Here is a 10,571-nt window from a genome sequence, read left to right on the forward strand (position 1 = left end):
GAAGAACAGCAGTGACCATGGAGACCTTGTTGCTCATTTCTAGAAAAGCTATGCCATTTCTTTATTACGGTATAGGAGCCATGTTCCAACTGTAGGATGGAAACGTAGGGTTAAAAGGACAAAAGCTAAACCCTTCTGAAAGCTCAATACTGTACCGTGGACCATACTTTGCAGGGTCTGCAGAAAAAGGCAATGCTGGGTTAGTATCTCCTTTTACATCATGAGCCACTCCCCAAGACAAACTGATACTAATCACGGTTTATTTCTGGCCGTAACAAACCACTCAGACCCTTGGATGACACTGCCATCACCGTTATCTATAGGATCTTGCAAAGCTATCAAAGTCACAAAACCAGATTACTGTTTATTATTAGCCCTATAATTATTAGGGTGGTATTATTTAACATACTGTCACTTGTTAGTTTTTTTTTTTAAAGATTTATTTTATTTATTTATTACATATGCAGGGTTCTGCCTGCATACCAGCAGAGGACACCAGATCTCATTACAGATGGTTGTGAGCCACCATGTGGTTGCTGGGAATTGAACTCAGGACCCTTGGAAGAGCAGCCAGTGCTCTTAACCTCTGAGCCATCTCTCCAGCCCCCACTTGTAAGATTTTATAATTGCCTTTTTTACTTAGGGCTGGGCAAACATTTCCACCTAAGCTATCTCAATAACCTCCCCAACCATCTCTCAGCCCCTGTTCAATGTCATCCACCTTAAGCATTCCTATGTAGGCTACCTTCCATCTATAATCTTAGAAATAATTGCTTATATTTTTTATCTTGGTGTTTTCTCCATCCATACCATCCTTGGAGTCCTTCCTCCTGGCCTACATGGTTTCTTCTTCATCCTAATCCTTCATGGCATCCTCCTCTCTTCTCATCTGTTTCTTGTGATTCTCCTATCTCCAAAGCCCGGGAGCCTTAGCCATGCCTACCTCCCTCTGCCCTGCCCAGGTAGAGGCCTTTTTAATTAACCAATGAGGAATAATGTCTCAGGCAGGATAGCCTGATGTTTACACCAGGATAGGTGTATCCCAGCAGTAACCAGATCTTGAGCGCCAGTAATTAGCATCAAAACACAAGCACCAGACCAACTCCCCAAAGTCCATGTAGTTCTAGCTGTCCTAGAACTGAATATGTAGTTCAAAATGGCTTGAACTCAGAGACCTGTCTGGCTCTGCCTCTTGATTGCTAGGATGGAAGGCTCAAGTCACCATACCAGGCCATCCCAATTACATGGTTCTTTCACCCTGCTCTACTCTCAAAGATGTTATAATAATCACACATCTAACACTACCCTTTTCTTTCTCGAGGAGGCAAATATTCAAATTGACAGGAACCCCCAACATTATTACAAAGTTGCTGAAATCCAAAATCCAAAAACAGTTTTTGAGATGAGGTCTCATGTAGCCCAAGTTGGACTTATACTCCTGCACCTCTTGCATATTTTCTTTCTTTTTTTTTTTTTTTTGCATATTTCTTTTTGAGAAATTTTCTTATGCTCAGGCTGGTCTTCCAAGTGATATTGCATTAGTCTTTTTCTGTTGCTGGGTGAATTCTGCCACATCTGCTTAAACTTTTGGTCTCTCTCTCTCCTCTCTCCCCCCCTCTCTCCTGGACATAAAGAGTCTCATTTTCCAGGGTGGTCTGGAACTGTGTATACCAAGTTGGCTTCAAATTTGTAGTGGCCTTCACAACTCTACCTTCCAACCGCTAGGCTTACAGACATGGGCCAGCCAGTACAATTCACTTTTTTTGTTTTTTAGTTTGTTTCTCTGTGTAGCTCTGGCTGTCCTGAACTCACGCTGGCCTAGAATTCAGATTATGCAGACATACATTTAAACCTTATCAACATAACAAGGCCAAAGACAACTCAACTTACTTTCAGGAAAAACTGTGACTGCTATGTTTGACAGAGAAGACACAGTTATTCGACAGCTAGTATTTTATTCTGATAGCAGTCTCATTACACATGGTCCAAGAACATTCAAATAATAACTCTCAAATAAAATGAGATGTTAAAGATTGGTCTTCAAACATCATAGCCAATGATGCCACGTTTGCCTATGATCTCTCCGACATAAAACCACATCCACACCTCAGTGGCCACCAAACCATTCAGCATAGCTTCCTGGAAAAAAAGAAAAGGCACAGATTTTAAGGTACTCTAAAAAACAAATAAAACAAACAAACAAACAAACAAACAAACAAAAAAAAAAAAAAACCCCAACATATATTTGAAATTTTTCTCTCTCAGGATTGACAGAGAATATAAGGATGCCATTTAAAACTACAGAACAGTTTTAGCCAAGCCAGGAATTGCTGATGTTCAATATTCAAACTCCGAGAGACTTGAACTTTCAATTTTGTGAGGCAAACGGGCCTGAGCTTATAAACTCTTTCAAAGGGATCTTTAAAGACCTGAACTGACTTAACCCTTTCATTATTAGTTTATGAGACACTTTATGGGCCCTAAAATGACCCACATCCTGGAAGTGGCTCACACATCAGACAGGGCATTCATAGGAAGGCTTGTTTCTGAATAAACACTTCTGTCTGCCAAAGATGAAGGACTTCTTCCCTCTTACAGCCCATTCACTTCATTTTTATTAACTATCATTTGGTTAAATACCTTCCAAGTATTCAGTATCCATTTTATGTTCCCGATCCCCCTATCCCCAACTCCCCCTCCAAAAAAAGAAACACACACACACGGCTCTACAAAGCATGGCTTCAAGAAAACACAAACTTGGATCTAAACACCCTAATTCAAAAAATACCTTTCTATAAACAAACTGGACCCTTTTACTACTATTAATAAAAGCATTTCTGGAGGTCACTTTCCTCCTTCAGTAAGACCAGAAGCTATTGAAGTCTCCTAACTGTCACCCTCCCCCAGGCCAAGGCTCTAGCCCTAGTAGTTGCCAGAGATCAGGTGCACTTAGAGGCAACTTCCTTTAAGCTACTTCCAATCTGAAAACCCAGATTTTGTTCTGCCTAATAATAATTCTAAGACTAAAAAGAAAACAAAGCCAGCAAAGGCAGCCATCAGATTATTATTATTATTTTTTTAAAGATCCATTTATTTATTTAATGTGTATGAGTGCTCGGTCTCCATGTATCCCTGCAGACCAGAAGAGGGCACCAGATCTCAGTATAGATGGTTGTGAGCCACCATGTGGTTGCTGAGAATTGAACTCAGGACCTCTGGAAGAGCAGACAGTGCTCTTAACCTCTGAGCCATCTCTCCAGCCCAGCCATCAGATTATAATACACTAGTTGACATTAGAAAGGAGAGCAAGTTCCCAGTTACTCAAGACCCTCACCTTTTTGCTCTAAGACCACAACTAGATCAAGACATAGACCAGCTGACTTACTTCTATCCAGATTACAAAATGAGAAAAGAAAATGTCTTGGCAGCCAAAAAAAGAGATTATCTCTCATTATGTTGGATTTTGCCTTATTAGAAAAATACATAACATTAATCAAAAAGAACCCGAAAAATCCTCAGGGAGGACATTTTCAATCACAAACATACTTTTTCATTTAGCACATAGTTACCTTAACTGTAAGCTGTTTGAAGCTACCAGTTTTAGCACTTTGAATGATATTTTTCAAGCTCCGAATAGCTGTAGGGATTTCAGCAGGGGTAGGGGGAACAAGCTCAACCTTGGCATACTCCCAAAATGTGGCCAAGCGAGGCTTCGAGTAAGTCACGGCAGCTGGAAAACAAAACAAAAAAACCCAGGGTGAACTCACTAGAGATAGAAAGAAGCAGATGTGTGGGCTGGACACAAATATTTATTCATGTATCACATCCACTAGCTGCTTGGACTGAATGTGCACCCGATGTTAAAAGTCAGAGCTGCTGCTCCCTGGTGACAAGAGGCTTTTAAAGATGCAGAACACCTGTGTCACAGGGACACTCAGCCAGGCAGGAAGCTCTACGCAGCCAATTATGCCAGGACTCACTAGTGGCCAAGCTAGTACTGTTATTCACCTCTGAACAACAAAACTAATTAAGTGTACATTACTCATAGCTAGACTTGAAACAAAACCAAAAGCAGTTTATTCATTTTCCTTTGTAGAAACACCAGATCTTGAGGAGAAGGGGTCAAGAAGGGGAAGAAACTATGTAGAACAGCATTCTTTTAACAATAGATTGTGGCTCATCACAATATTGGCCACAAGTCCAGATGGAATTATACCAATTAGTATCCATTTTTGGTATCTTTAGCAATATGTGCTGGCTTAAATCTTTCTCACCCCAGCACAGCTGCTCCCCTTTCAAAAACTGCACTCAGAAATATAACTTACAGGGGTCAGGGAAGGAGCCAGTGTGCTTCAAGAGGTATTGCCTGAACTCATCCATGTTGCCACAGGCCTTGGCCCAGGCCATGAGCACAGGACATCTTAATGGTCAAAGCCTCCACAGCAGTGCAGTGCCTGCAACCTACAAGTAAGTAAATGTATCAAAGCTTGAGATGAACATGGAGGTCTGTGACTGACTGTGCAGTTTAGACTCTGCTGTGGATGGAACTCTTTCGAGGACTGGGCATGATCCTGAGCTACCTCTTTTGGGAGCCTGCCACCATCAACTACCCTTTAGAGAACTACCCTTTCCCATGCTTCCGTGGGGAGCATGCACTGTGTCGATACCCATCTGGGGAGGAATGCTGCATGGCCTGCAAGTTCCATGAGGCTGTCTGTCCTGCACGGGCCATCACCAATTGAGGCTGCGCCAAGAGCTGATGGCGGCTGCCGGACTATACGCTATGACACTGACGTGACCAAGTGCATCTACTGCAGATGCTGCCGGCAGGCCTGTCCTGTGGGTGCCATCGTGGAGGGCCCCAGCTTTGAGTTCTCCACTGAGACGCACGAGGAATTGCTGTACAACAGGGAGAAACTACTCAACAATGGTGACAAGCGGGAGGTGGAGATCGCTGCCAACATCCAGGCTGACTACCTATACTGATGACCCTGGCCACCTGGCTCAGCCTTGCGATCCCTGCAGACCATAAAGAAACTATGACCCCCCCCACAACAAAACAAAACAAAACAAACCTTACATGCACTAGTAAGAGCAATCAAAGCTAGAGCATATGACGTGTGGTGGTGGTACACACCTTTAATCCCAGCACTTGGAAGGCAGAGGCAGGCAGATATCTGAGTTCAAGGCCAGCCTGGTCTATGGAGTGAGTTGTGGGACAGCCAAAGCTACACAAAGAAACTCTGTCTTGAAAAACAAAAACAAACAAACAATTCCCTACAATCTGTTATTAAGCTGAAATTCCTTGATGTAGTCACTATTTCATATCAATGAATTCATCAGGAGAAATAATGACCAAATCAGTACAGGGTCTGGGAATGTAGCTCAGTGGCAGAGCATATGCAACAGAGACAGAGACTCATAAACCGAGGAAACACAGAGATGTATGGTGAGGGGGCAGGAATCTGATGCTACTGGATTAGAGTTACATACATGTACATAGAGAGGCACAAAAATCAATCATTTATTTATTTATTTTTATTATTCCCCCCACCCCCGTCCAGGGTTTCTCTGTGTAGCCATGGCTGTCCCGGAACTCACTGTGTAGACCATGTTGGCCTCAAATTCACAGAGATCCACCTACCTCTGCCTCCACATCCTGAGTGCTGCGATTAGAGATATTCACCACACCACCAGTCAGCTTTTTTTTTTTAAAATAAAAGATTTATTTTATTTTGTGTATGAGTGTTTTGCCTGTATGTATGCCTATGTCCCATATGTACGTAGTCCTCACAGAAGTCAGAAGAGGGTACCACATCCCCTGGAACTAAATTGTAGTTGTGAGTCACCAAATGAGTGCTGGGAACTGAACCCAGGTCCTCTTCAAGAGCAACAAGGACTCTCAACTACTGGGCCATCCTTCAGCCCTAGAAATAAGTATTTATATACACAGACTAACATGTAAATATAGGTATGTGTCTCAATACCTGCTGTGCTGGCTAGCTGTGTCAATTTAACACAAGCTGGAGTCATTTGGTAAGAAGGAACCTCAACTGAGAAAACACTACCAGTTTGGCCTATGGTGTATTTCCTTGATTGGTGACTGATGAGAGAGGGCCCAGTTTACTCAGGTAGCACCCTGGGGCTAGTGGTCCTGGGTGCTATAAAAAAAAGCAGGCTGGATAAGCCATTGGGAGCAAGCCGGTAATTTCCTCCATAATCTTTGCTTCAGTTCCTGACTCCTAAGTTCCTGCCCTGATTTCCCTGGATGGTGGATTTCAAGCTGTAGAGAGGAAATAAACCGTTTCCTCCACAAGTTGCTTTTGGTCATGGTACTTTATCACAGAAACTAAACTAAGACACCTATCCACCAAGAGAACTTTGAAATGAACTCTAGCAGCAAAGAACAAACCTGCTAGATGGTAATTTGTGAATTCCATTGTTTAATAAAAGGAACCAGGACTCCTTGGAGAAATGGCCAAGTCTAAGGCTAAGTAGAGAAAATAAGATAATTCATCATGCAAAACCAAAAACTAAGGCATCATGTCAAAGTGGGAAATGCCAACTTAAAAGATCTACAGACAGTCAAGGCTGGCACAATCTCAGCAATGAATGACATAGAATTAGACACGAGAAGCATGAAGTAAATTTAAATGGATCAATGCAGTGTATGATTAAAAAAATAGAAGGGGGAAAAAAAAAGAGACAGACCTTTCTCACAGACTCCCACTTATGTAGAAGATGGACCAACCCTCCTGCTCTGGTTACTCGCTTGTAAAGAATGGCTGTAGACCAAAGAGCATGCATGTGCTGGACTCGGATGCTCTTCACATATGTAGATGTGCAGCTTGTCATCATGGGAGTGCTCTAACAACGCGAGCAGGGGCTGCCTCTGATGCCTGCCTGTGGATCCCTTTCCCCTAGCTGGGTTGCCTTGACTGGCCTCAGTGGGAGAGGATGGGCCTCGTCCTGCTAACTTGAGTGCCAGTGTGGGTTGGTTCCCATGGGGTGGGGCTCCCCTTTTCTGAGAAGAAGGGGGGCTGGGTGGGGAAGGAGGAATGGGAAGACTTGTAGGTGGGACTGGGAGGAAAGAAGGGAAGGGGCCAGGAGGACCAGGCTATAAAGTGATTAAATAAATAAATACATAAATGGAAAAAACACGAATGGTGGCACAAGCCTGCAATCCCAGCACCCAGCACTCAGGTAGGCAGAAGCAGGCAGATCTCGGTGAGTTCAGGACCAGCCTGGTCTACAAAGCAAGTCCAGGACAGCCAAGGCTAAACAGAGAAACCCTGTCTCGAAAAACCAACAAAACAAACAAAGAAACAAACAAACAAACAAGAATGGATGTAGACACACACAAAAAGACATAAGACATAAAAAAAAAACATAAATGGTCACCATTTAAGTCACTATAAAATAACATTAATTTTTGGCAGGTTGGGGAATGAAGGTAGGAGATGGGCTTTCTAAGAAGAGGTCCAAGAGAGAGGGGCAATGGTGTGGGTGTGAAAATGACTAAAATTCACTATATAAATGAAACTGTCAAAAATAAAAGGTGCAGAAAGCAAAACAATAGTTTTAAAGTGGAAGACCTTATTAGATCAGGAGACCGGTATGAATATCATGAACCCCTTAATATGTGATCAGGGTGACTCTCTCTGTGATTACTGTTCTCAAAATCCCTAATTCTGGGCTAATCATCAAAAACAAAACAAAACAAAACAAAACAAAACAAAACACCAAGATAACCAGTTTGGGGAACAGTCTTCAGGGTACCTAGGCAGATATCTCAAAGTGGTCAATCATGAAAGATCAGACATAAGGGGGGGGGGGACTGGAGAGACATGACAACTAACTGTAAGATAATATCCTAGACTGGGAGCTAGAATTGAAAGATATTAATGGAAAAACTGTTGAAACCCAAGTAAAATGTACAGCTTAGTTAAGGGGAGAAGAAACAGACTAGGACCTTTCTGGGGAGAGATCTAGTCAGCAATCAGTACTTTAACATTCACATTTAAAACATCAGCCTATACTGCAGGAAAACACACTTAACATTCAGGCTCTATTGGAGCCCTCCTTTTTTCAGTACTGAAAGAACAAGTTACCTTACAATAACAACACAGTGATTTGAAAAGGTTTATGTATTTCACGACCAAAGTTTACCTTGGCAATGTCTTTCCTTTTGGACTTTACCAATAAAACCAGTTTTAAATTCCTGAATACAAGCTACCTAAAAGATGCACAAGTCATACAGCTAGGAAAATAGTACATATGAACTATTAAACCAAGCCACCAAAGTCCAAACGTCAAAGGCTTCTGGTTGTATTAATGTAAAAATTGTAGCACTTTGCTGCAGATAGCCTGAAGATCTTAGTAGAGTGAAAGCTGAAAATGAGAAATTCTTTGGAAAAATGTGGAAACCGGCTAACTGGCAGCCTCGAGTTCTGTCAAAGGGAATTCAGTACTTACAGTCTGGCACTTTAAGGTTTTTAATAGCTCATTATTGTTTGGGGAGAAAACAAATTACTAAGTATCCAAACACAGCAAAACAGGCTCAAGAAGCATTACATGCTTTTAAAATTCCACTCTCTATTCATATTTTATAACCAAATATGAACATTTAGAAATTTAGCTATCTAGAAATCTGACCTTTAATCATTTACTACAATACAAAGAAAGAAAGAACTGTAAAATTTACCTCCCCGCTTCAGAAATTTGCTACGCAGAAAAGAACTATACCGACAGAATATACTACTCAGGCCTGTGACTGACTATTCAGTGTTCACCTGAGATAGATCGGTCTGCCAGACTTTTCAAACAAAACAAGACCATGAATGTTAAGCCATCGTGATAACGACGACCCATGACAGGAATCGTTTTTTGTGCTGGCGGGGGCAAGGATATTCATCCTCACGTTCCAACTTCCCTTCATCGGACGCAGAACTCTCTAGGATCTGACCAGGACAGTAAGCAAACACAACTTCTTTTCTTTTTTTTTTTTCCTTCGAGACAGGGTTTTTCTGTGTAGCCCTGGCTGTCCTGGACTCGCTCTGTAGACAAGGCTAGTCTCGAATTCACAAAAATCCCCCAGCCTCTCCGAATGCTGGGATTACAGGCGTGCACCACTGCACCCGGCGCAAAAACAAAACTTGCAGAGCTCTCACCAGTCTTAAATTTCTGGTGACTTCAAACATTCCTCTGAGACCCAGAGCACCTACGAGGCCTAATGTGCCACCTTCCCCGTGTCCGCCCTCCCCTTCCCAGCAGTCCCGGCACGGTAAGGGGCGTCCTGGCCTTCGCGGCGCAGTGAGGCCGGGCTGCTTCACACGACCCTCTTCCGGGCCGCGGTTAATACCCGGCAGCTTGCGCGCCCTAAGAAGCCCGGGACAGGCCAGGCGAGCCTGTCCGGCGGTCTCACAGCTGCCTGCTGGCCGTTCTCCCGACGCCCGCGGGCCCCCTTGGTGCCGCAGCACAATCCTTCCCCTCGTGAGCCTCCTTCGGGCCGCGCTCACCGTTCAACAGCACTGGAGCCTTCTCCACGAAGTTACGAACTAACTTGGCCATGGTCTAAGGTGGCAAGTTCGTCTCCCCGAACCGCCGGCTGAAAGTCACCCCCGGAAGGACCCGCGGCAGGACCCCTGCGCTAACTTCCAAGGTCAGGCTGCCCCACTCTTTGCCTGCTCAAAATGTACAAGTGTCACGTCCGTATTTGTGGGACCTCATTAGTCGGTTTATTTAGTTCTTCACAGGTGAAGACTTAGATGTGAAAATAATGAGATAAGATAACTTCTGGAGGATAATGGAATTCTCAGAAAACAGGCATTGCTTTGGACAGCTATTCATGGTGGACCAATAGACCGTTGAGGTGAGAAAATGCGCATGCGTCATTCATTTTCTTGGCTTGAGCTCCACTTTTGCTTGCAGCAGTTTCGTAGCTTTTCAGTGACTGTGGAAAGCGAGGCTGGAGGGCGTCGCTGGATGCTTGTGGGCCGATATGTTTGTTTTAGAGGCATAGCAGGTCCAAGGCCGAATAGGACCTTTAAGGGACCATGTAGGTGAGACATAACCCAGGTCACCAGACTCAGCTAATCAACGACTTCTTTAATTGACTTTTTATAATCCCATTTTCTTTCGCAGCCAGTATCAGAATTGGGATCCAATCCTGGTTTTCCAAATAAGCCACAAGGAGCTATGCGCACAGGAGGAAGAAAGTCACATGTATTGAGGGTGTACACTGTGCCAGGCATTTTGTAATTCAGTGGAAGCATGCTTTGGGTATTGGCCCCTTAGAGACCGAGATTCCTAACAGGTCAGTATCAGAGTTGCAAGATAAATACAGAGAGGAACGTAAGATTAGGTATTGTGCTGATCTGGAAAGACTTATCCTTGGCTCAGTGGTTAAGAGCAATGGCTGCTCTTCCTAGAGGACCCAGGTTCAATTCTCAGCACCCATATGGCTGCTCATAGCTGTCTGTAGATCTGACTCCCTTGCATATGTAGGCAAAACACAAGTGTACAGAAAATAATAATTTCAAGGGTTGGAACCTTGACATTGTGACTGAAAA

General features: G+C 43.5%; 1 protein-coding gene across 2 annotated transcripts; it reads right to left on the reverse strand.

Annotated features, from left to right (window-relative positions):
* Positions 1–1,935: 1,935 nt before the first annotated feature.
* On the reverse strand, positions 1,936–9,678 carry Atp5mg (ATP synthase membrane subunit g). Of its 2 annotated transcripts, none has more exons than XM_021637901.2 (3): positions 9,519–9,678; positions 3,570–3,730; positions 1,936–2,139 (listed from the first exon to the last, which is right to left on the reverse strand). In XM_021637901.2, exons 1-3 carry the CDS (start codon positions 9,568–9,570, stop codon positions 2,041–2,043), a joined length of 312 nt encoding a protein of 103 aa, XP_021493576.1. In that variant the 5' UTR covers positions 9,571–9,678; the 3' UTR covers positions 1,936–2,040. The 2 variants fall into 2 exon arrangements, with proteins under 2 accessions (XP_021493576.1, XP_060228862.1); XM_060372879.1 differs by lacking the exon at positions 9,519–9,678 and adding an exon at positions 4,326–4,462.
* Between the last annotated feature and the right edge of the window lie 893 nt (positions 9,679–10,571).

The sequence above is a fragment of the Meriones unguiculatus genome, chromosome 1 (assembly GCF_030254825.1).
Source record: "Meriones unguiculatus strain TT.TT164.6M chromosome 1, Bangor_MerUng_6.1, whole genome shotgun sequence".
Classification (NCBI taxonomy): domain Eukaryota; kingdom Metazoa; phylum Chordata; class Mammalia; order Rodentia; family Muridae; genus Meriones; species Meriones unguiculatus.